At 40.3% G+C, this 27,816-nt stretch overlaps 1 protein-coding gene across 1 annotated transcript in view; it reads left to right on the top strand.

Annotated features, from left to right (window-relative positions):
- Window positions 1-26,559, top strand: part of LOC139453932 (sodium- and chloride-dependent glycine transporter 1-like) — a 41,719-nt gene extending 15,160 nt beyond the window's left edge. Inside the window, exons 5-14 of the mRNA XM_071235374.1 lie at window positions 273-405; window positions 1,076-1,210; window positions 1,667-1,770; window positions 5,929-6,053; window positions 20,645-20,757; window positions 22,008-22,139; window positions 23,681-23,780; window positions 24,357-24,457; window positions 25,959-26,126; window positions 26,419-26,559. Coding sequence (XP_071091475.1) covers window positions 273-405; window positions 1,076-1,210; window positions 1,667-1,770; window positions 5,929-6,053; window positions 20,645-20,757; window positions 22,008-22,139; window positions 23,681-23,780; window positions 24,357-24,457; window positions 25,959-26,126; window positions 26,419-26,559 — 1,252 coding nt within the window. The remainder of the gene's footprint in view (window positions 1-272; window positions 406-1,075; window positions 1,211-1,666; window positions 1,771-5,928; window positions 6,054-20,644; window positions 20,758-22,007; window positions 22,140-23,680; window positions 23,781-24,356; window positions 24,458-25,958; window positions 26,127-26,418) is intronic.
- The last annotated feature ends 1,257 nt before the right edge of the window (window positions 26,560-27,816 follow it).

Here is a 27,816-nt window from a genome sequence, read left to right as displayed (position 1 = left end):
AATTGTGTGAGTGACGTGTGCTACCGGTAGGACAGGACTTGCTTGTCCTTATCGCGAACACCTTTTGTCACTAATCCATTCGTAGTTTTTTTTTCACCGTTAAGTTGCCTTTTACTTGCAATAGAATCTGTCTCGTCTTATAATCGAGACGCGTTGAAATATTAAATTATATATCCATCAATGCCAGAAAAATTCATTGACACGCCCATTGACAGTGAATAAGCCAAACAAATGAAACCGTTACTTATTGTGAGTTCCATTCACTGTGGCAGATATGGCACACTGAGGGTGTCCAGTGGCATCGACAACTTCGGGTCAGTTCAGGTTCATCTCCTTCTCTGTAACCTTGCTTCATGGGTTGTAGCGTTCCTCTGTCTCATGAAAGGCGTCAGGTCTGTCGGAAAGGTAAGACGCACCATTCGCAAAGCCACCAACCGCACTGATTTCATCATCTGATCCCATTATATATGAGGCTTGATATACATTTAACAGTCCTATAGGGATAGAATACCACCCCAATACGTCCCCATTATGAACAATGTTATGATGACTATTTAGTCTATTATTTAACGAACGCCTACACTAAAGTTCCTTTTGAGAAGACGCCAAACACTTTGGAACCCATTTTGAGCAACATTATATAATTGTTCAGAACATCCAGATTGCCCTGTGCACAAGTTTATTTTTGAGGTGAAAGACATTAATATTTCCGTGCATATTTGACAACACATTACACGCGACACCCTCCGCTAAATATATAATGGTTGACCCCTATCCTTTCAATGTCGTAACGTAATTTTCGTCTAAAATGGATCGAGTGGGCAGGCCTTTTTACGGGTAACGTCTCACTGTATCCCGATGGCGTGGACCTTTGCACAGTCACTGACTTGCCGGATCCAGACTCGATTATTTACAAGCTGCCATGATTTTCATACAGTTGGAACATTCCTGGCTGATGCATTAAGCAACATTCGCACACCCATTCACTCGCTTTAACCGGAGATTTGGTGGTGTCACATTGTCATAAATCTGGGTTGAGAGTCCTCACTTGATAACTACAGGTTTTCACTTGTAGGTGTTATATGTGACTGCGTTGTTGCCGTATATGCTGCTTACGGTGCTGCTCATAAGATCATGTATGATGCCGGGAGCAGGAGATGGGATTATATACTTCTTCCGTACAGACTTTTCACGACTCGCGTCTGTTCAGGTTAGAGTTCATAAAACATTCGTCAGAATAATGTCCGTTGATATAATCTTTGCTTTGATCAGTTTGGGCATGTTCCTCTGAACATCAATCCTTTGTAGCCGTTGCACATTTCCTTTACTCGTTTGTGTATTTATAATTGACCGTTAATCTTGATAACCACAAATGTCAATCCGTTTAACGTCATTGTATCGCACATCTTGAAATATTTACTTTACACACATTCGTATTTGTATATGCTGATCATGCAAATAGTTTTGACAAGTGTTCCTTTGAATAAAATACCAACATCCTAACTTTAGCCAAACTAATATAATCTCACGGGGACAGAGATCAAAGAGAGATACATGTCTTCCTGTATCTCTTTGCTGTACAATGCATAATTAATTTTAAAATACAAATATATTGCCATCTCTCACAGTTCTTTTAAGACAGCATTAATGACCTTGCATTGTATAGGTGTGGTTGGAAGCGCTGCTCCAAGGTTTCTATTCAACGGGCGTTACGTACGGCGGACTCATCACCATGAGCAGCTACAACAACTTCAACAACAGACCATTGAAGTAAATAGTCATACATAACTTCTGAAATCATTTGCAGACAGCGTGGTTCTAATAATGATGACGATGACGTTCAAGTAATAACAGTTGATCTCCGCGCAGGCACCTACTCTGCTCTCAATATGTCAGTAACAGATTCTGAATTATTAAACGAATTTGAATGGTCCGTCCATGAAGACCTCTGTGGAAGTGATCATTTCCCATCCATTTCAAAACCCGTCTTAACTTCCGATTTTCCTCCTTCAACAAAATGGAACTTTACTAAGGCTAACTGGCCTTTATTCGAAACACTTGCATCCAATAAGTTAAAACCTGATTGTTTCTTGATGCTACAGACCCTGTACAATTATTTTCTGATGTATTAAACGAAATCGCTGATGAATGTATTCTTAAGTCCTCCACAAATCCTCACATTCGTAAACCATGGTTTAACGATGACAGCAAACAAGCTAGGAAGACACGGAAAAAGGCTGAACACTACTTCCGTCGCCATCCCATGGTACATCAGTTGAATATTTAAAATTCAAATGCTAAAGACAAGCGTACTTTTAAGCAAAATAAACGCCAATCTTGGCAAAATTTGTTTCCCAAATAAAATCACGGCCGCCTATGTCTAAGGTATGGAACATGATACAGAAAATTAAAGGTAAGGGTTCTAAATTTAGCATCCACCATTTTAAGAACGGGGATGAACTGTTAACTAATAAATCGGATATTGCAAATAAACTAGGTGAAACGTTAGCAAAACATTCTTCTTCCTCAAATTATGTTCCAGAATTCCAACAGTTTCAAAAACAACAAGAAAAGAAAATCATTAATTTTGAATCCGATAATGGGGACGACTATAATGAAATATTTCGATGCATGAACTTCATACTGCTCTTGGACAAGCACATGATACCGCCACAGGTGCTGATAATATACACTATCAACTCCTGAAGCACTTACCAGAACCATGTTTAAAAAACTTTTGTTAATTTTTGATGATATATGGATATCAGGAAATTTTCTTCTTCTTGGCGTGATGCAATAGTTGTACCAATACCGAAACCTAGAAGAGATCATAGCGATCCATCAAATTATAGACCCATATCATTGACCAGCTGTGTTTGTAAGACCATGGAACGTATGGTCAATTATAGATTAACATGGTATTTGGAATCAAATAATTTAATCACTAATATTCAATGTGGATTCCGTAAAAATGGCAGTACCATGACCATTTAGTTAGATTGGAGTCATTCGTTAAGAATGCCATTGTTAACAAACAGCATGCAGTGTCTATCCTTTTCGATCTGGTAAAAGCATATGACACTACATGGAAGCACGGTATTTTAAAAGATTTACTTGACTTTGGATTGCGAGGCCGTTTGGCTCAATTTATATCCAGGTTTTTAACTGACAGACAATTACAGGTCCGCATGGGTACAACCCTGTCTGATCATTATCATAGTGATCAGGGCGTCCCACAAGGCAGTATTTTGTCTGTCACTTTATTTAGTATAAAAATAAATAGTCTTTCGAAGGTTTTAAGTGATTAAGTTGATGGATCACTTTTCGTGGATGATTTTAATATTTCTTGTCGTGGAAATAATATGCATACATTAGAGAGACAGTTACAAATCTGTCTAAATAAAGTTCAAAACTGGTCATTTGAAAATGGTTGTAAGTTTTCCAAATCAAAAACTAATTGTATTCATTTTTGCAGAAAATATAAGCAGCACAAGGACCCTGAACTCTTTTTAAACGGCACCCATATCAAAGTGGTAAAGGAGGCCAAGTTCTTGGGACTTATTTTCCACGGCCATCTAACTTTCTTACCGCATATAAAATACCTTAAAACTAAATGTCTAAAGGCACTCGATTTATTGAAAGTTGTTTCAAATTCTTAGTGGGGAGGGGATCGAACAACCCTCTTACACTCTTGTACAGGTCACTGATCTGTTCCAAACTCGATAACGGCTCCATCGTCTATGGTGGAGCCTGCAAAAGTAATTTAAAAACACTATAGATACTATCCATCAGGCTTTGTCTTGGAGCCTTTAGAACGTCTCCAATTCACAGTCTGTATGTAGAAGCGAATGAACCTTCTCTTAAACAACGCCGTCTGAAATTATCTTTACAATACGTCACTAAATTATATTCTAATCAGTCAAACCCAGCTTTTAATTGCGTCTTTAACCCTCTTTTCCAAGATATTTACAATAAAATGCATCTCTTGTTCCACCACTCGGAATCAGAATCCAGTCTGCCATGTTTGCTTCCAATATTAAACTGCAAGATATAGCTCCCTCTCAACTGTTTTCATCACCTTCTTGGCAAATGGTAAGGCCAGAGGTAAGACCTCACATTAACCAAATTAAAGAAATCAATTTACCAACAAGAATACAATCAATTACGAAACAATTATGACACTTATAAATCTTTATTTCCTGATGGATCCAAAGATGGTGGTGCTGTTGCTAGTGCCACTGTCATTGAATCCAAAACAATATCTTCACGATTACTAGATATCAGTTCCATCTTTACAGCAGAAGCAAACGCCATTTTTACCGCACTGAAATATATCAACAACTAATCTAAACATAAACAGTTCATTATTTTTTCAGATTCACTTTTATGCCTTCAGGCAATTAAAATCCATTTTTTTTAATTATTTAATGATCTTGCTACTGGCCAATATGATATCGTCTTTTGTTGGTTACCAAGCCATGTTGGTATCATTGGTTATACAATGGCCGATGCTGCTGCAGAAGCAGCACTCAACAAATCTGTGATACCACTTCGTCTCCCATGCACTGATTATAAACCTGTTATTAGATCTTACATCCGTGATCTGATGCAAACGAAGTGGGACACCCAAGTAGGTATCAATAAATAACATCAAATTAAACCACATATCGGTTACAGCTACTTGGGCTGTCAGTCCAGATTTGAAGCGGTCATTATGCGACGATGTCATATTGGCCACAGCAGATACACAAATAAATATTTATTAAAAGGTGAGGATCCTCCATTTTGTATCCTTTCTAATGAAGGAATCACTGTCAAGCATGTCCTGCTTGACTCAATGGATTTTTTCCATCACAAGGCATAAATATTACAGTGTTAAAACAATTAACGACCTGTTTAATGATGTTAATTCTCGTTTAATATTTTTTTTTAAAGAAATCGATTTTACTCATAAATTTTAATGTACTTACTGCACTGTTTTAAGAATTGGTAGTGCAATTTAATAGCTTAGATTGCTAGTGGCTGTACCCTCGAGGGGGGTTGAAGTAGTGTAAAATTATTGTCCCCCGAAGAGGGTATGTAAGTCCCATATCATTCGAAGTGTTTTTCTGCATACCAGGCTTTTAAACGTAGTATATTTCTTATTTTAATCGTAGGCTTAACTGGTACACTGTCGCCAGTGACTGAAGGGATGATATAAACCTTGCCAGCGTCCATGCAGGAAGCAAAGGTACTGTAAGTCCCCATGGTTCCCAGTATGGTGATCTCCCTTCAGTGGCTGACGATTTCTAGCCCCTTTTTATATGGTGTTGTTGATAAATAAAATAAGTCAATGTTTATTACGATTCTCTGCTTGGCTTAAATTTCCATAATCAGTCCATTGTATGACTCCGACATCATAAGCATGTGTGTATGAACCGCTATCATCTAGTAATGACACTATGTGTTCCCGAAAGGATGCGCGTATCCTGCCCCACCGATGCTGCCGGTCACAAACAGATGCAAAGACAAGTCAATTGTTCACATGGAAAAATAAGGACAAAACAATTTTCTCCGTACGTCTACAATAAACCGTTTTGAAAGCTTTAATGGGGCCTTGAATTGTGTAGCAAACACAAGCAATGTGAATTGCCCACACGGGAACAGATGTCCCCTGTTAAAACGAGGAACCGCATGTTTGAATGTTGCACCACATGTGTAATTTACAAACATTTGAAAGCTTTACTGAGGTCTTGAATGCTGAAACATTTGTTTGGAATAATGATGTACCTTATGTTCATGTGGCAAAAGCTAAATTTTTTAACACTTGTTTTTTCTTAAACAAGCCATTACCCTAATAATATTATTCTCGACATGTGGACAATATTTGCACTCTAAACTTCTTTAGTACGTGGGGAGATGTTGATATCTTGGTGTCTTGAATTTCAGAGACCTCGTGTTAGTTACCGTCATTGGTGAAGCAAGTAGTATATTCTGTGGCCTGGTGGTCTTCTCCACTCTGGGCTTCATGGCACACCAGGCGCAGGTCCTGATATCAGAAGTTGTATCATCCGGTAAGTAAATCTGTTCCTTACTTACCCAGCATGCACACAACGTTGGATCAACCTTTAAAATTGGTTGCGTTCATATTGTGACGTTGATCAACCAAAATGCAACGTAGTATCAACGTTAAATCTTAAACGTCTCAACAACGTCGAATTTAAGACGTGCGAACATCATTTCAATTTGACGTACGCTTATTGGAAAATCGACAAATCACCCTACTTTTTCACTCCGTTTCACCTTTTTTAACACTGCGTTGAAACTCAAGCATGATCAGTTTGCATGCCAATTCATATTTGAACAAGCTAGGTATGTTAAATTATATGTATATTTTTATACTGATACGTGCACATAATATAATGTAAAGAAATTCACACAAAAATTACACAACACGGATGATTCTCAAACATGTTTCAGCCGTATCTTCTGGGAGAAGTGAGCAAATGTTGAAAAAAAAAGTTTAAAAAGGCTTAACCTGAACAATAAATATATTGATTTGAACGCGGTACTTGCAGCTGATGATAGTTGGATATTTAGCATCAGCGAGGACAAGAAGTGGATTTGCGACTGTGCAGACAATTCAAATCCTGGCGGATACTCGATCGAGAAGGTAAGTTCAAGTAACATTTGACATTCTTTGCATGCGTGTTTCCATTCTTTTGTTGAAAATGAGTTGTAGTTCGATGGTCATTTAGTTATGACACGTAGATCTCTATAATTGCATTTTCGCACACACCTTGGTCGAACAGATTAAAAATAACCCATCCAATCGGTCCATTCATAGGACGGGTAGGCTGTGAAAGTCAGCTGCGATATGGCTCAGTCGGCATGCGCGAATGTATGAATTTTCACCAACGCGAAGTTGGTATATATATCCGAATATGTTTGAGTTAAGTTAATGAAAAATACCAGATCTAGTGAGTGAGTTAATAATTAAGGTCACATCGGCAATATTTCAGCCATATGGTATGCATTTATATTATATATTAAAAACTGTCATCGACGGACAGTACAACAACCAGCAATATATCACAGATCATAATTGTAAAACTAGTTTTAGAACAATCAAAAGATCAGATTATTACAGACGACACACTACAAAAACAGGCTATATGTCACCAATAACTAAAGTTAGGCCACCATACAAGGGACCATGGGGATTTACAGTATGTTTGCTACCTGCGTGGTTCCCAAATAGGATTTACACCATCCCTCCAGTCATTGGCGATTGTTGAAGAGATGAGCCGAAAATTAAAATATACAAATATTCTGCGTTTATGATAGTGATAGATAAATTACTTTGAATGAAGTGGTCTTACATATCCTCTCAGGGGGACATTAATTTTACACAACTGTAACCCCCTTCGAGGATATAGCCACTAACATTCTCAGTTAATGATTCATACTACAGATAGAGAAAGTTATTTATTTACAATACATAGTCATCAAAGTTGTCATCAATTTCCTTTAAAAAAGCAAGTATAAAATGTGAACTTATCTGATTAAAATTATCCTTAATGGATGATACTTATGGATGAAATACTTATCCCTCGTGATGGAAAAATCAATACAGTCAAGCAGGACATTCTTGCCCGTGATTCTTTCATCACAAGGGATACAAAAGTGAGGATCTTCACCTTTTAAAAGATACTCATGTGTATATCTCGAGTGGCCAATACGACATCGCCGCAAAATGACGCCGCAAAAATCTGGACTGACAACCCAAGTAGGTGTAGCCAATAGTTGGTTTAATTTCATGTAATTTATTTACACCTGCTTGGGTGTCCCACTTCCTTTTCTGACCGCCTCCGTGGTCTTGTGGTAGAGCGTCCGCCCGGAGGGCGAAAGGTCCGGGGTTCGATCCCCGGCCGCGTCATTCGAAAAGACGTTAAAAGATGGTACTAGTTGTTACCCTGTCTGGCGCTCGGCATTAAGGGGCTAAAACAAGGACTGGTCGGCTCGGAGTCAGTATACTGTGTCTGAGTGGGGTATTCATGTTAAACTGCGGCATGGTATCTCAGTGAGCTAGCACTATAAATCGGCATCAGTCAGGACTAGTACAAGCAGCCACACATACACACACACGTACATGCACGTCGCTATATAAGTGCAATAATCTTGGACGCGACGTTAAACCCAATTTCACCTCACCTCACCTCACTTCCTTTTCTTGAGATCTCTGATATAACGCCTGATCACTGGCGTAAATAACTGTATGGAATCAGAAGTGGTGTCACAGGTTTGTTGAGTGCTGCTTTAGCTGCAGAATCTGCCACTGAGTAACCAATAATGCCAACATGGCTCGGTAGCCAGGACAAAACGATGTCGTATTGGCTAGCAGCAAGGTCATTAAAACATTCAACTTTTTTTTATTTAAAGTGGATGTGTACAAGATAGATTATTAATAGCTTGAAGTCAAGAGAGTGAGTCTGAAAATATAATAAATTCTTAATGTTTTGATTGGTTATTTATATATTCCAATGCTGTTAATCTACAGGAGAGGTTCTAAAGGCTCAAAGACAGAGACGCAGTCCCTGGTGATGTATGCTATCTAATTTCTCTAAATTACGTTTTGTAGCTCCACCATATACAATTGAACATAATCTAGTTTAGATCTAATAAGGGACATATACAGGTGAGGTAAGGTTGTCTGATCCCCACCCCACTTAGTATTTGCAACAACAAGCTTCAACACGATTCCAGCTTCAACCGATCTTCTACTTCGGCATAAGGGGCGCCATATCATCGGCAATCACCTCTCCGGCGCCACTGACATATGCTTCTATTACTGACATCTCATAGATCTTCACACGGGGAAGCAAAGTGAAACAATTGTCTTTCAAGTGTCGCCGCCCCTCTCGCTGTTCTCCCGTAGATCTTCGGGATCGTGACTATCGATCTACTTCAAGTGAGGAATCTTTTCAACCAATAGACATTTGGTCTGATTCAACTTGCCATTTGAAACGTTCTCCATAACCCCGTCATTTAAAGCCCCATGCTTTCGGAGAGATGACCTGCTGGTTTCCATCGATACAGAGCTTCTGGTGGACAACGTCTGTATCACAACTGGCAGATCTTCACTGTTCAGGCTCATTGAGCCTGTTTGACCCCTTCGTCATAGGCTACCGGGCACCCACTTCTCGGGATCATGGTTGACTGGTCTTGAATATCACGGTGTATCATATCACTCTGCACGATCGGAGACCCCTGTTGCTGACTTTTCAACTTTGCAGTCTTGTAAACGACCTCATATACCATGACTTCGTGCTCTTCCACTGACACTGACACTGTCAGTGACTAGTGTTCTGGGATTGGCCACACCAGCCCACGTTGTGACCGACTGTGATCCGGAGATCAACACCATTGGCACAGCAACAGCCTCGAGATAAATGGCTTATCACTTGCTGGCAGAGAATTCTCGGTCACGCACTATTGATCATGCCCACTGACAACATCACCATAGTGTGGTGTTTGAGGAACCAGGGTACTGTCCACTCTCCCGGCGCTACCAACACCACCGGCGCTCCCGAGAAGGCGCTCCCAGTGACTCTGACGACTCAGGCGCCCCCGGCGCCTCAAGATTTCCGGCGCCTCTGGCCAGACTTTGTCAAACGGTCGACACCCCAAACATCGATCTGTTCGCCACATCTCTGAACTGCCAGCTGTCGCCTTACATTTCACCGGTGCCGGATACGGCCGCTGTGGCAGTTGACGCTTCCGTTGTTCCTGGGAAGGATTACGCGCGTACGCTTTTCCGGTTCTCCCTCCCACGGTTCTTCAGAGATACAGGCCACTCGGCACCTGACACTGGTCGCGCTTTGGTGGCCGGCCAGAAGTTGGTTTATCAACCTCCGAAACATCGCCAGAGACAACCCCTGGAACTTCCGGTGTGGTCCAACCTTCTGCTCCATCCACACAGTCTGATGCCACACCCTAAAACCTGCATGGTTTCGTCTGCATGCCGGGCACATCTGCACAAAGCCCCATGAGCCAAGGTCTATTCAGCTAGAGCAGCTAAGGCTATTGTTTAAGCCCACCGTCCTTCTACACGGGCCTAATATACTTCAATGGAATTGCAGAGGACTAAGAAAGAATTTTAATGACTTACAATTGTTAGTTCAAGATTATAACCCGTCAGCATTATCTTAAGCACACTGATACGTTTGATCTCAGGTAGTACAACTGTCATCATTCATTTTCTCCTCCAGGTGATAAAGCGACCGGAGGCTCTACTATTTTAGTCCGACAGAACGTCATTCACAGTCCTGCACATTTAAATACTAATCTTCAAGCTGTAGCTATCCGTATTACTTTGCACATTGCATTTACTTTGTGCTCTTTGTATATCCCACCTTCATCTGCTCTTCAACAGTCTGATCTACAGAATCTATATGATCAGCTCCCTAGGCCCTGCATCATCATGGGCGATTTAAACGGGCATAACCCTCTGTGGGGAAGTGCAAGTACAAACAACAAGGGGAGAGTTATTGAAGATTTTGTTTCTGATAATGGTTTATGTCTATTTAATGATGATTCAAACACCTACTTACATCCTGCTACTGGAACCTATTTTGCCCTTGATCTGTCCCTCATAGATTCAAACATTTACAATGAATTTGAATGGTCTGTGCATGACGACCAGTGTGGAAGTGATCACTTCCCTACTGTCTTAAAAACTGTAACATCGGATGATGACCTGACTTCATCACGGTGGAATTTTAGTAAGGCCAACTGGTCCTTGTATAAAAGTTTATGTGTTGATATATTACAACCTGACAACTTCATACATGTACCTGATCCCATCCGGTTATTTTCGAATCAACTCAATGATATTGCTGACAAAACAATTCCTAAGTCCTCTGCAACTCCTTATCTTCGTAAACCATGGTTTAACTATGATTGCAAACAAGCAAAAAAGTGTAGGAAGAAAGCAGAAAAATATTTTCGACGACATCCTACAGTTCACAACTTCAATACTGTTAAAATTACTAATGCCAAGGCACGACGTGCTTATAAACAAAATAAGCGTCAATCTTGGAGGAACTATGTCTCAAAACTTAATTCACGTACACCCATTTCCAAGGTGTGGAACATGGTTCAAAGAATAAAAGGCAAAGGTTCAAAATCTTCTGTACATCATCTAAAAGAAGGTGACAGATTAATAACTGATAAATTAGATATTGGCAAAACTTTTGCCAAAAATTCTTCATCAACAAATTATGTCCCTGAGTTTCAGAAATATCAGGAACAACAGGAAAAGAAAAAAGTTAATTTTGATTCTACTAATGGTGAAGATTACAATGAAGTATTTTCATTGCATGAGCTACATGTCGCTCTTGAGCAAGCTCATGATACTGCAGCGGGTGCTGATAATATCCATTATCAGTTATTGAAGCATTTGCCTGAATCATGTCTTGAGACACTTTTATATATCTTTCACCAAATATGGACTTCAGGGCATTTTTCTCCTTCGTGGCATAATGCCATTGTAGTCCCCATCCCAAAACCTGGCCGGGATCATACAGATCCCTCAAATTATCGCTCTATATCGTTAACCAGTTGTGTTTGCAAAACCATGGAGCGAATGGTGAATAATAGATTAGTTTGGTATCTGAAAACCAATAACCTTCTCACAAATATTCAGTGTGGTTTCCGGAAAAATAGAAGTACTATTGATCATTTAGTACAGTTAGAATCCTTTGTTAAAAATGCTATTGTTAATAAACAACACGTAGTATCCATTTTCTTTGATTTTGAGAAGGCATACGATACTACCTGGAAGCATGGCATTCTGAAGGATTTACATGATTTGGGCTTGAGAGGTCGTTTACCTCATTTTATATCTCAGTTTTTAACAGACCGGCAATTTCAAGTCCGAGTGGGTACAACCCTGTCTGACCATTATCATCAGGATCAGGGTGTCCTACAGGGCAGTAATTTGTCTGTCACTTTATTCAGTATAAAAATTAACACTTTGTCAAAAGTTTTAAATGATTCAGTTTATGGATCACTTTTTGTGGATGATTTTAACATGTCTTGTCGTGGTAAAAATATGCACACAATATGGTGTCTAGAGAACGGGTTTAAATTCTCCAAATCAAAAACTAACTGCATACATTTTTGCAGGAAATATAAACCGCATAAAGACCCTGAGCTATTTCTAAATGGCACCCCTATCAAAGTTGTGAAGGAGGCCAAGTTCTTAGGACTTATTTTCGATAGCCATTTAACTTTTTTACCACACATTAAATACCTTAAAGCTAAATGCCTGAAGGCACTTGATTTGTTGAAAGTCGTTTCTAATTCAAAGTGGGGAGGGGAACAGACAACACTCTTGCACTTGTACAGGTCCCTGATCCGTTCAAAACTTGATTACGGCTCCATCGTCTATGGTGGAGCCTGCAAAAGTAACTTAAAAAACTAGATACTATCCATCATCAGGGCCTGAGGCTTTGCCTTGGAGCTTTTCGAACGTCACCAATTCACAGTCTGTATGTAGAAGCGGATGAACCTTCTCTTAAACAACGCCGTCTGAAATTATCTTTACAATATGTCACTAAATTATATTCAAATCAGTCAAATCCAGCTTTTAAATGCGTCTTTAATCCTCTCTAACAAGGTATTTACAATAAAATATCATCTCTTGTTCCACCACTCGGAATAAGAATCCAGTCTGCCATGTTTGCTTCTAATATTAAATTGCATGATATTGCTCCCTTTCAACTGTTTTCATCCCCTCCTTGGCAAATGGTAAGGCCAGAGGTTGACCTCACTTTAACCAACTTAAAGAAATCAGATACTAACCAATTAATTTACCATCAAGAATACAATCAATTGAGAAACACTTATAACACTTATAAATCTATCTTTACTGATGGTTCCAAGGATGGTGGTGTTGTTGCTAGTGCCACTGTCACTGGATCCAGGACAAAACCTTCGCGATTACCAGATTAACAGTTCTATCTTTACAGCAGAAGCAAACGCCATTTTTACCGCACTACAATATATCAAAAACTAATCTAAACATAAACAATTCATTATTTTTTCAGATTCTCTATATAGCTATCGTGCCTTCAGGCGATTAAAAATATATCATTCAAAGATCCACTTTTAATCAAAATTCGTGAATTATTTAATGATCTTTCTACTGGCCAATATGATATGGTCTTTTGTTGGTTACCAAGCCATGTTGGTATCACTGGTAACACAATGGCTGATGCTGCTGCAAAAACAGCACTCAACAAATCTGTGACACCACTTCTGGTCCCATACACTGATTTCAAACCCGTGATTAGATCTTACATCCAAGATTTAATGCAGCAGAAGTGGGACGCCCAAGTAGGTATCACTAAATTACATGAAATTAAACCAAATATCGGTTACACCTACTTGGGCTGTCAGTCCAGATTTGAAGAGGTCATTTTGCGTCGATGTCAAATTGGCCATTCAAGATATATCCATGAGTATTTGTTGAAAGGTGACGATCCTCCATTTTGTATCCCTTGTGATGAAAGAATCACGGTCAAGCATGTCCTGCTTGACTGTATTGATGTTTCCATCACAAGGGATAAATATTTCAAAGTTTTATCTATAAAGGATCTTTTTAATCAAGTACATGCTTATTTTATCATCGTTTTTTTTAAAGGAAATAGAATCAATTAATAAATTTTGATGTATAAAGGTATATATTTTATAAATTGGTAGAATATGATAATTAACAGATTGTTAGTGGCTATATCCTCGAAGGGGGTAGAAGTAGCATAAAATTATTGTCCCCCTGAGAGGATATGTAAGCCCACATAAATCAAAGTAATTTTATATCTGCCAGTGTTTAAATCGTAGTATATTTGTATGTTTTAAATCTCCGGCTAAACACTGTCAATGGTCGCCAGTGACTCAAGGGATGGTGTAAATGGTGTACCATGCAGGTAGCAAAGGTACTGTAAGTCCCGGTGGTCCTCAGTAAGTTGACATCACTTTAGTTGCTGGTGATATATAGCCCCATTTTATCTATTGTAATGTTCTGAATTGTCATATTTTATGGTTATGTACTAGTTTTAAACATATATCTGTGATAATCTAGTTGTTTTACTGTCCTTCGTCGAATTATTTAGTTTAGATAAATATTGTTAAAGTCAAAAAAATTCTCGTCATGATATGGCTGCAATATTGCCGATGTGACGTTAAATATTAACTCACTCACTCGCTCACTCCTTCGATTCTACACGGGGACTATATGATGATAAATTATGCTCGTTCCAGGCATTTTGTTCAGACAAACACCAGGAGTTCCTGGCTCAGCTCCTTCTGTACTTGCGCAGCATTCGTCGGTTGAAGGGCTCTACGACATCTACATACCCGGTCGCCATTAACTCGTTCCGTCTTGAAGACCAGAGCGCCAAGTTCAGACCACCTGCTTGGATCTGAATGTGTTCTTTAACGCCCTTCAGATGGCTACCTTCGAACCACTCCACTCGTATTCCTTCTACGACCTAAGGAAGAAGACAGTGTTTCTACTGGTTTTGACTACTGCCGCTCGTGTCAATGAGTTCGACGGCCCAGACGTCTCCTGTGTCCGGTTCAAATGCGGTACCCTGTGCACTGTTCATCATGGACCGTGCTCGGACTTCATTGTAAAGAATCAACTCCCAGGACAGCCTGATAGATCATTCATTATACCCTCCCCCCTCGTCCATTGTGGGTGCCGAGGATGAGGAGGAGCGCTATTAGGCCCAGTAAGGGCACTGAAGGTTTTCTACGACGATCTAAAGCCTGCTGCAAGTCTAGGAAAACCCCTTCGTCGCAGTCGTTGGTCAGCGGGAATACTTTTCCCTGTGGCTCCAGGCGGTCGGTCATCCTAAAAAGCTTTTAAAGCCGCCCGGATTGGACCCTGCCCCCAAAGGCTGTCAACCCACGCGAGATCAGGGGGATCGCATAAACCATGGTTCTTCACAGTATAACTGTTCCATCCAGTCGTTCATGGAAGCCTGTTCTTAGCAATCGGGCACCGCCTTCGCCAACCACTACCTCCGTGATGTAGTCTTGGAAGATGTCGCCGGCGTTCACAGTTTTGGTCCCTGGTTGTAGTCCAACAGGTCACCTATCACCGACGCCACTGATTCTCCGATACCCTGAGCAAGGCCCGTCGACCTCTCTGGTGTTTATAACCCCCGACAAGACGTCTCTCTTGCGTTTCGCATTCGCTCTTAGGTCCGTTTATTATTTGGTTACCAGCCTCATCCTATTTCTGTCACCTATCTGGGTTTTACTTTTTGCATCAACTCTCATTTCCTGATGACAGGAATGATAGATGTTGACATTTCCGCCGACGCCAACACCGCTGATTCTCCGATACCCTGAGCGGTGCCCATCGACCTCACCAGTGTTCCTCGCCTCCAGACTAGAGGGCTCTCCTGTATCTGCATTCGCTCTTGGGAATTGTCGTAGATATTGCCGCCGACACAGCTGATTCTTCGATACCCCGAGCAAGGCCCGTCGAACTCTCTGGTGTTTATCACCTCAGATTAGAGAGCTCTATTGCGTTTCGCTTTCACTCTTAGGTAAGTTCTTGTTTTTGGCTACCCGACTCATTATATTTCGGTTACCTATTCGGGTGTTTCGTTTTTATATCGACTCTTGTTTTCTGAAGACAGGAATGGTCGTAGATGTTCCGGTCATCACTTTTTTGCGGTGGGGATTCATCGGACCTTAACGAGGGTTTATTATGGATCACATGGTTTATTATGGCCAGCCTGCCTGATAAAGATAAGTAATGGGAGTAATGCAGGATAAGTTAAAAAATTTAGTAAGGTCTAAATATTTTTTTACATTTGTATACTCATCCTGCATTACGAAGTTCCCTCCCTTCGCTACGCTACCTCCCCACGAGTGAGTGAGTAAGTATGGTTTTACGCCGCTATTAGCAATATTCCAGCAATATCACGGCGGGGGACACCAGAAATGGGCTTCACTCATTGTACCCATGTCGGGAATCGAACCCGGGTCTTTGGCGTGACGAGCGAACGCTTAAACCACCAGGCTACCCGACCGCCCCCTACCTCCCCACGAAGTTTCAGATGTTATGTTTAAAGCAGTTTTGATGTGACGTCATGACTTCCGGGTCACGTGTCCACTGTGAGAGGGCGCTGCTTCCTGCACTGGTTGGGACAACTTTCTTCAGCAGCTGGATCTCACACAGTTCGTCTCTCTGTCAGAAGACAGCAGTAGATGCAATACGGAGTAATGCAGGATAAAATACAAATGTAAAAAATATTTAGATATTTGTAATGTTACTGCAATATTACGCATATTTTGCAAAACTTACTTGTTTTATTTGAGGATTACAATGTAATTTTAGTTGAATTTCTTTATTTATTTTGAAATAGATCCAGGTGAAGACTCCTGTTTCAACGCTGTAGCAGCAGCTGTGGCTGTCAACAAATCGACGGTGTCAAAACACGAAAGAGCAAGTTGTAGTTCAGGTAGGACGAAGAAATTTATATTTTATTGAAGCAGGTTTTTTTTATCTGTAATCAAATTGTGAAAATATATTTATTTGCAGACTAGATTTGGTTTGCAGTATGAATTTGCTCCCCAAAACAGCAAAGTAAAATTAGTTTCAGAATTAGAAATTGGTATTAGTCCTTGCCAAATTGCCAAATAGTTAGAATATCATAAGGTCAAGTTGACTAAACATTTTGGTTTTGATCAAGTTTGAGTCCTGAAAATGTGGGAAGATATATACTTTTATTGCCTCATTGTAAGGTAAGTGGAATGTATATAATAAGGAAGTGGTGTTAATCCACACACAAATAATTAATCAGTTGGTCAATGATTATATATGTACATCAAGAAATCGGTCTATACTTTGAAGTTGCAGCTTCAAATATGTTACTGGTTATTTTTCAGAATAATGACAAATTCTCTCATGTCCAAAATGAACACGAAGGGGTAGAAAAACAAGACTGCGCTTTCATGTACCACTTTGTGTGCGGTGAATTAAGGTAAAAAGTAATTATAATTATATATTTTTTATGTAAATATATGAGAGAAATTAAACCATTACTCATATAAAGGGTTTTATACATAACACCTTTTGTTCAAACTAATGAAATTGCCACCACTACACATATATATAGATCTGAAGATACTGTGTACACAATGAAATGGAATCTTACTATCACAGAAACGTTTCCTCTATTTCATTGAATGAGTATGCCTAGGGTTTATTCATAATTGAGAGTCTTGTATATATAATAACAATATCTGGTATAATATTTTTGTCATTTAGTTTTAATGTTATACACACAATATGCCCCTGGCGGAACAGGGGAAGGCCGAAGCCCTAGGACCTCATTGCCACCCAGAAAAAAAGAAGTGCAAATGTTGTATATAATTGAAATTATGTTTTTTTAATATCTTTGTAAACAAGTTTGTGTAAACAAATGTATCTTTGTTGCTCATTTGTCATCTGCATCAGATAATAAACTGTGTGTTGTTTTTAGGAAAACATTGTATATTATATTTATGAAAGTGCTCTACTCGGCGTTAATAAGCGGTGCCATTTGGATAAGGATAGGGTAAGTATATGCTTCATTCTACAGAGGATGGGGGGGGGGGGGGGGAGGGGAGGGGGGGAGAGAGATTCAATGATATTGAGTCGCAGTTTTGGTTGAGGGTCAGCAGTCGTATTAATTTGGAGACTTAATTCATTTCCAGATTTACAGTTTTAGTTTTTTACCACTTTTTTAGTGAAATTGGTTAACACCCTAATTAAGCTGCTATAACTTAGCTTATTTATTGTTTAACTAAAACAAAATGGTTCGCTTTTTGGTGTGTATTATGACCGTCTAGAATATTTCGCTAATCTTAAATATTTCTCAAAGTGTCTTGCCCGGGGAGGCCACCACTTCTTGAGCTGATGCTGTACTGTAAAACAACTTTGTCAAGGTTTACAAGGTGTCCTCTGATACATTCACGTTGAAACAACGTTAATATAACGTTGACAAATGACGTAGAAACAACGTTCAAGTGTTCAATTTTCATATGAAACCAATTTGCAACATTGTTTCAACGTTGTAATGGCTGCTGAGTATTGGCCTTAAATGATTTAATTGACAAATGTGTACCAAATGGTACAATGCTGTGCAAGAACTGTGTCGGAGATGCGTAACATTGTCGAACAGACCTGCAAAAGAACTAGGGTGTGGTCAAAGAAACACTTTTGATGACAGCTGACCTATTTCGTCATGTTCACAACACAAAACATAGTAAGGCGAAGATAGCGGGGGATATAGAAATGGGTTCCGTCCGTCCGTCCGTCCGTCCTTATGTGCGTGCGTCCCGAAATCGTTTCCGGATCATAACTCAGAAACTGGTAAATATGTCTCTACGAAACTTTGCATGTCTATCAGATTGCTTTTTGCTATTTCGGAATTTTAGAAATGTTTATATTTTATGTTTCCATGGCAACAAATTGGACTTAGGTTCTATAAGGGTGGTGTTCATTTCTGGAGCGTAACTCAAAAACTATTAAATACTTTCTTACTAAACTTTGCATGTCTACCAGGCACATACTGAACTGGTGCCTTTTGCTATTTATGATTTTCATAAATTTTCATTTTTTGTGTTTCCATGGCAACAAGTTGGACTTGGTCAAAAGGGTAGAGTTCGTTTCCGTAGCATAACTCAAAACCCATTCAATACTTTCTAACAAAACTTTGCATGTTACCAGACACATACTGAACTTGCATGTCTATCAGATTCTTGCTGAACTGGTGCCTTTTGCTATTTAACACTTTTAGAAATATATAATTTTTTACGTTTCCATGGCAACACGTTGAACTCTCGGGAATCCCAGGAAACAGATTCCATTGGGCGTAAAGGGCACACTTATGGTGGCAGTTATACGCCTTCCTTTTCTCTAATGGGGGACTTCTGGGTCATGCAGGCACGCAGAAGCTAACTGCTGTTAAAGGGGCGTTCATCATTTCCTCATTGAGAAAGACAGTGAAACCATTACTACCGGTACTGACCCGCTTTTTCACTTGAATGAACTATTCCAGTCAAGGTTGGCATTCAATGAAGGTGTGGATAGTTGGTTATTACGAATATTATTACACAATTTGAATCCATTCATATTTGTCATAATGTGTCATGTCTGTCTGAATAAGGTTGCGCATTTGATAAAGCTGCAATATTTCTGTCAAATGTAGACACTGGAGACGTAGGTAATATATCACGGAGGGAAACTCGCCAATGTGTGTATTCTCATAGAAGGTTATGTTTTCTTCAGTTACATTCATCACTCTAACTGGAATTATATTGGTTTCTGGATCAGCTAACATCCTTGCAGTTAATAATCCACTTTCTGTTGCCATTTACCTGTTTTGTTCAGTTTTACTGGAAGTACCATTTCTGTTGCTTCAACAGATAGCCATTCAGAGGCTTCTCTCATTGCCTGATCCTTTTTCATGGCTTACAACAAGTCTAAGTTACTTTGTCAAGTAGCTTTCTTGTCACAGTCACAGTTATCTCCGCACAGTTCAAACTCTTCCAACCACTCCTCCCAGTTTTCTCGTCCTGAAAACTTGTCTGGCATAGCAACTGGTCGCATATAATTCCGGTCCCCTTCCAAATGTTAGATAGGAATATGGCCCAGATGACACAACGATAGGTCTTCAGCAACCCTTGCTTGCCGTAAAAGGCGACTATGCTTGTCGTAAGAGGCGACTAACGGGATCGGGTGGTGAGGCTCGCCTACGTGTGTCAATATGTAAACCGACCCGTGAAGATCCGGGGTAGAAAAGGTCTTCAGTAACCCATGCTTGTCGTAAAAGGTGACGGGATCGGGTGGTCAGGCTCGCTGACCTGGTTGATTCATGTCATCGATACCAACTGCGTTGATCGATGCTCATTATGTCAATGACTGGATTGTCTGGTCCAGACTCGATTATTTACAGACCGTCGTCATATAGCCGGAATATTGCTGAGTGGGGCGTCAAACAAGAAACAAGCAAAAGACACAACGATGATATCTTGAGTCAAGATTGTTTATTCGGTTATATATGTGATAACAAGACAACCTAACTCCCTTACGTCAAATTTACTAGCACGTAGAACATTACTTACAAGTTACATGTTATCCTGGCGACATCGAATACGATCACTCGCCGGGCGCCGCTATCTTGAATGGAGTCTCGCTCTTGCTAGATCTCGTTATATTTATTAACTAACTTTATACATTTAACAAATGGATCACTGGATATCATTGACGACGCCAGTTGTACGCGAAAAACACGTCCTGTCCTACCCGACACCCCGAACTCTCCTCCACACCAAGCTGACATGATATAACTGAAATACTGTTCAAAGCGTCGTTAAAACTCACTCACTATAAAGATACGGCGTTTAGGTTGGAGTTTAAGTGTTCGCTTATTGTACTGCCCGAGTTCGATTTATCACATGGGTACAATGTGTGAAACCCATTTGTAGTGTTCTCGTCGTAATTTGGCTGGAACATTGCTGTAAGCGGAGTTAAACCAAATTCACTCACTCACTCACACTCACGACAGCATACAGCTAATAGACATATATGTTGCAGGTTCTGGTCTCGGGTTCATCATCTTCCCAGAGGCCATCGCACAGCTACCTGTGTCTCACCTGTGGGCAGTCCTGTTCTTCCTGATGCTCTTTATGATGGGAATAGATTCTATGGTATACACTATTGATAACGTTGAGATATTATCAGATGGCTCTTTCATGACACGATAACCTGCTGTTCAAGGGCGTTTTATTGTCGGATGGACACTGCACTGCCAACTAACACTCAAGCTTTGTGAATATGTACAGTGCAATCAAAACGCAGGTGCCATTGAGATGATAATCAAACATTAGTGAGTGACTATGGTTTTATGTGGAATTAAGCAATATTATATCGGGGGACACCAGAATCATCTACTACGATTAATGTCTGAAGCGTGACTCTTGTTTTCCGCCACACTTAGCAATATTCCAGCCATCGCGCGGGACACTACGAATTGGCTTCATACATTATAACCTTGGTTCTTTGGTTTAAGGACGGTAGGGTAGCCCCGTGGTTTAGGTGATAGCTCTGCATGCCAGTTCCGTTAAGATCTTGGCAAGAGTCCCGTCTTCAGTAACCCATGCTTGTCGTAAGAGTCGACGCACAGGACTGTTAGGTCAGGCTCGGTCAAGTGTGTATAATCGTACCCCATAACGGCATGGACCGTTGCTCATATCAATCACTGGATTGTGCAGACTCGATAATTTGCAGACAGCCGTCATTAAGCTAGAATATTTCTGTGGTAAGGTACAAGGAACTTGATGCCAATAACAACGCGTTTCGCAAGGAGCAACTGAAAATTGATCTGATGGTCGTGCTCGTTGACAAGGCTGACGACGCATGAGACGTTACGGATAAGAACGAGATTGGCTGGTCGAAAGTCGATTATTTACAGGGCTCCGGGTCAGGAAAGAATGTTGCTTTTGGTGCGGCGTTAAATCTCAATCACTCACACACTCGTTAACGATTTGCAAAGACTGACATAGTATGGGTCCGAAATTCCACCCCATATCAGGGAAGGACGGGTAGCCTTGTGCTTAAAACGGTCGCCCGTCATGCTGAAGGCCCAGCTTCGATTCCCCACATGAGCACAATGTGTGAAGCCCATTTCTGGGCAGACGAAAGTCACTAGTAAACAACAACGCGTCCGTATGTCTTCACGCATAATAGAGAAACGTAGTGGGTACAAAATTGTGAAATAGAGACCATGAATCTTGTCCATCTTTTAACAAGTGAATGAGTATGCCGTTGCGTTGCTTTCAGCAACAATTCAGCAATATCATGGCAAAAAGATACCAGGTGAGGGTTTGACGTCCATCACTTAACAACTTGATATACTTCATCACGATCATGTACTTATTACCCAGTCGTACTTTTTCAGTTTGGTCCTGCGGAAACGATCATAGCTGGAATCATTGAGGCGTGTCCAAAATACCTTCAAGAACGGAGAATGTGTGTCACTGCTGGGGTGTGTCTCGTTGGCTTCGTTCTGTCCATTCCCTTTGTGACCGAGGTACGTATATATCATAGCAAAACCTGTTTATTTGATTGAGGCCTGGTCTCAGAACACATTTGACCTTCTCTACAAAACATTATCCCTGTGAACAGGCGTAACGATGTCGGGTATAAGATCGCACTGAAGGACTTGTGAAAGAGAAACCTAAAACATTCATATTATGATTATCGCACCTGTTATTATGACCGATGGCTTGATTGTTTATAAATTTGTCTACCGCGTTGCAAGTATGATTAATATGTTAAGATGAATGCCAAAGGGGGATTTGTGTAAAGGTATGACTACGTTGGAACTGTATTTACCTACGTCCTACGAAAAACAACCTGGTCATGTTAAAACATTCAGTAAATAACCATTACGATCAGCCTCAAAAGTCTGTCTTGTCTTTTGTTCAAAACATGGAGTGTTTCAACATAAAGATCTTACACGCATATAAATGCGAACATTGTGCTCATTCTGAAAGTTTGCAGATTTAGTGGACCCACACGGGACCATTATCACACCTTATCCTTCGTCAAATTCATGTAAACTGCATTGGATGTTTACTGTGTGCCATTAAATGTCATAAAATGGACTCACTGAACTATCTAGGTCGATTACTGACAGGAATGTAAATATAAACACGTAAAGAAACTTTACCATTAGCATACAACATCTCTTCTAAAAGCAGAGCCCATTGTATGATTCTGACTATGTCATAAGCATGTGTTTATGAATCACTATCAAATAGTGATTCTTCTGAAGGTTTTCTTTCACTCCTATCCTTACGCATTGATCTAAATATAAAACAGATGATGTGATTTCCCAGGTCACCTTTATTTGAAGTTCAGGGGCGGTATTCAGAGAAGGATAATTGGTCATTAGGCCATTTGCAGTTATCTGACAACCATCATGGTAACAATCTCAGAGTTAAAAGAGAACATAATGAGTGAGTGTTTGAGGTAATATTTAACGTCACATCGGCAGTATTTTAATAATATATATGTAAACGGTATAAAATTTTGTCGACAAAGGACAGTAAAACAACTAGATTATCACAGATGTATGTTTAAAACTAGTACAGAACCATAAAATATGACAATTTATAGCATTACAATAGAAAACATTGGGCTATATATCACCAGCAGCTAAAGTGAGGTCACCATACTGAGGACCATGGGGACTTACAGTACCTTTGCTACCTGCATGGACTCCAGCAGGATTTACACAATCCCTTCAGTCACTGGCGACCATTGACAGGGTTTAGCCGGAGATAAAAGAGAACATAAAACACCAAAGCATGATATATTATTATGATACTAAAGAGAACAATCTCCATTTAGTCCGGAATGAATACTGTGATAACCTGACCATATTTGTCATGTTGTTTGCAGGTGTTATTGAAATAGAAAATAAAACCTGCAAACAACATGACAAATGTGGTCAGGTGATTGAAATAGAAAATACGTTACAAATGATGAAAGTCCTTGTTGATCAAATATACGAACAAAAGCCTTTAGTTAACCTCTCATCACACCCTGATGTTATCCTCCATGCAGGGTGGTATTTTTCTCTTCCAACTGATAGAGTGGTACTCCTCCTCCTTCAGCACACTGCTCATTGGCTGTCTCGAGTGTGTCGTCATCAACTGGATATACGGTAGGACCATGTGGCACAATTTGGCAAATCTTGTAAGCTGATCATGCTCATCTTGTTCGATAACACCTGGTGTCAATGATTGTCAGCGGTCCATGCAAACAATTGTCACAACTATTTTGCAGTTTACAGCCTGTAGAATCAAGACCTTGTGTAGACTGATTGTTCTCTGGTGTTGACATTATATATCTTATATTATATTTACGCAGATTGTGTACATATAGTGCTGCAGTACGTGAACAGGAGAGTAGAAGATTTCATTGCATTTCAGAGTTGCGTCCCTTTGGCGTGCCTGAATCTTATGATCACGGGTTCAACACAGATTCGTCCAGATTGCTATTTAGTAATCCACACCATACTCGTAGTCGTAGGTTTCACGAAAGTTGTGATCGCCATGGACCTATGTTATTTCCTTGTTTTCTCCAACATCAAGCTGCCACACCAGCACAGAACTTTATGCCGTTATGCCACCCCAATCACTCATGTTGACAGTACATTAAAACTACAACCAAGATGCTCTGTCGGTTTTACATAAATTGCTACAGTCGCGCCGTATAACGTCGCCTTTATGTTTTGTAGGTTCAAATAGACTCAGCAACGATATTGAGATGATGGCAGGGAGACGATTTCCAGTGTTGCTCAAACTTCTTTCATTGTATTTAACGCCTTTCATTCTCTTTGTAAGTACACACCAAAGAGTTAACTAGATCAAGAATTGTTGTAATATCCTATTCATTGTCTGAATGACTGTAGATGGAGCGAAGCGAGTGGTCAAAGTAGCGATACATTGCAATAAAGCGACGTCAAGCCAAACCAGCAATTCCTCGAGAAGATACGTATAAGAATTGGTCTCCATGCTTGTCGCAAAAGGCGACAAACAGAACTGGGTTGTCATGATGTCAGTCACTGGATTGTCTGGTCTAGTCCGTAAGCTGGAATATTGCGGAGTGTGTTGTTAATCAACAAATAAACAAGACTAAAAGTAAACAGGGCTCACTAATACCCCCGACTCCAAAATATTTCTCAGTTCAAAGCAGGAAAAATGCAATATTTTCTACGAAAATCCACTTATCGAATTGACACTTGGCACTGCACACCTCCCATTGGTATAAAAACTGTACCCTCAATTGGAAATGAATCCATGTAGTATTCAAGTTATAGGTCGCACAAATGTGAAAGTAAAGATCAATACATAAAATAGATCATATTCTTCAGAAAATACACATATCAAATCACACTTTGCACTGCACCTCTCCTATAAGTATGGAAACTGTTCCCTAAATTTGAAAAGAATCCATGTAGAAGTTTCAATTTATGGGTCCACAAATGTTTAAGTAAAACAATTCTAGTAAAAAAATATAAAATATCCCTATTTTGCAGGACATCCAAATGTTGAAATGAAACTTCGTACTGCACCTCACCTGCTGGTGTCAAAAGTCTTCAGCAAGTTTGAAAGAATATATATATGTAGCAGTTTTCAATTTATAGGTCGCACAAGGATTGAAGCAACAAAGTCATTGACAAAACACCGTCCAACCTATATTATAAGTGATCCCTCTCTCTCTCTCTCTGTGCCTCTCTCTCTGTGTCTGTCTCTCTCTGTCAGTCTCATCTCTCTCCCTGTGTCTCTCTCTCTCTCCCTGTGTCTCTCATTCTTTCTCTGTCCGTCTCTCTCTCTCTCACCCTGTGTCTCTCAGTCTGTCTGTATCGCTCTCTTTCTGTCAGTCGCTCTCTCTCCCATGTCTCTCTGTCTGTCTCATTCTCTGTGCCTGTCTCTCTTTCTCTCTGTCTGTCCCTCCCTGTCTGTCTCTGTCTGTCTGTTATTTCTATCTCTGTCTGTCTCTCTGTCTCCCTTTCTGTCTGTCTCTCTGTTGTCTCTCGCTTTGTCTCTCTTTCTGTTTCTCTGAATGTCTGTCTCTCTCTCTTTGTGTCTGTCTTTCTGTCTATCGCCCCCTCCGTGTCTGTCTACCTCTTACTCTGTCTGTATCTGTCTCTCTCTTTCTGTGTCTCTCTGTCTCTGTCTCTCTCTATGTGTGTGTGTGCGTCTACCTCTCTGTCTGTAGTTATATCTGTGTATGTCTCTCTGTCTGTCTGTATCTATCTGTACATGAACAATGAAACACCAACTGTTAATGCAAGCATGTGCAATCACATGTACAGAATGGTTTCATTTACATTCAGGCTTCCCTGATATGTTCCCTGTTTCTGTATGACCCGCCAAGCTATGGTGAGTTCATCTACCCTGAATATGCAAGGGTGATTGGTATCATGGTCGCAGTGGTGATGTCTTTGCCCATACCTATCACCTTCGTGTACCAAGTTGTCAAGAGAAAGGGAAGCCTTTGCGAGGTACGTTTTTTTCACATTCTACTCGAATCTCTGTAATACTGTAAATCATGAAAGTAAAGCGTCACCAAATCAGTGTCACTGCCGACCTCTAATCCAGAATGTGTCTTGACATTAACGTGAGTCACATTGCCTTAAATGTGAAACTACTCACATATAGCAGTGCTGTTGAACTGCAAATGGACCTTTTTGGACCCTTTTTATCGTTAACGCCAAACTAGAAACAATTTGGACGTGAATACCAACAAAGATCAAAAGCTAATTAACACTTTACCGTGAAACATTTCTTTTGCAGCGCCTGAGTCTTGCAAGCAGACTTTCCCCTGAGTGGGGACCATCGCGAGCGGAAGACAGGGAGATATACCTTCAGAACTCTGAAAGCCATCCACAGAGCGTTATAATGCGGATAATTTCCAGGACAAGAAGATCGCCGTGATGATTCATCTAAATGCTATCATGGATGACATGAATATAAAGTATAGTTTGTTTATTACCGTGGGATGTGTCAGCTGACAGTTTACCAAAATATCAATTTGAAAGATAGCAGGACATATTGCCAAGTTTTTTTTTTCATACACTGCAAACACGATAACTTTGTTTTTTTCGTATATGTTCATTGGACGAAACATCGACATTTTCTGGACGTCCTTATTTGACTTCGGAATTTTCTGCAAAGGTACGATATTATCAATTATCCTCCCTTCTCTTGATTGACATTGTCAGTCAAAATTCTCTAACTTTTTCTATTTATCACATAATGGGTGGGTTTCTCGGCAGGATAAAGCCAACGGATAAAAACGATATCCGTTGGGGTCATATGCGGATAGAGACGCAAATATCCAAGGTCATGTAGGGACTACTTTCACTGTTTATAAACAAACATGGCGGCGCCCTCGTCATTCGGCGATCGCGTCAGAATTAACTATCGGGAATCTGGATAAACTACAGGGATAATTACTATCATTATCAAAAGAACAGTCTAATATACTAAAAACCAGTGTCTAACTGTGACGTGGCTAAGGCATTTTATAAGTTTTGGCAACTTTGGAGATATAAATTTCGAAACAATTTTGCGAGGGCACTAGGCCTAGCCAAGCGGGATCAGTAGCCATGTGCTTGTAGACCTCTGCGGCTTGAAACCTTCTCTACAAATTAAAATAGCTGGATTTGGCGGAAACATGTCTGAATTGTTACCTTGTTTCGTTTTCTCGCTGTGTGTACATCTGACTACACTTCTTAACGTTATGACAGGACTGACCGACTGTCAACAACGTCTGACCGTTGCCGTGACGTCTCATAGCCTAGGGTTAGAGTAGCTTCCCTTTGACAAAGGGCAGTTTCTCTAGCGGACAGACCGATGGATGGCCGCGAACTTCTATTTCTCAACTTGCATTGGTCAGCTCTCGCGCGTTAGATTACGGGCCGGTGCTCGTGCATATGAATAGAGGAAACTCGTGGAATATCTTCACAAGAGGGATGACGTCAATGTTCCAATAGCCAACATTCCCTTCATATCGAGTAATACTCCTGTCTCTCCAGCCTTTGGTGTTTACATTTCACAAATTTTGAGGTACATCCAGCATGCTCTTTCTACAGACAATAGGGGTAGATGTCACCCTTAATACTGGACCGGTCGCCCTGTTAATCCTGGCATGTTGTTGAACTGTCACTGTTCGATTGACGCAGATGCCAG

Source organism: Haliotis cracherodii, unplaced genomic scaffold, assembly GCF_022045235.1.
Source record: "Haliotis cracherodii isolate W230 unplaced genomic scaffold, xgHalCrac1.p SCAF_10, whole genome shotgun sequence".
In the NCBI taxonomy this organism is placed as follows: domain Eukaryota; kingdom Metazoa; phylum Mollusca; class Gastropoda; order Lepetellida; family Haliotidae; genus Haliotis; species Haliotis cracherodii.
The sequence above is the reverse complement of the archived record's forward strand: the minus strand, read 5'-3'. Positions and strand labels throughout refer to the sequence as shown.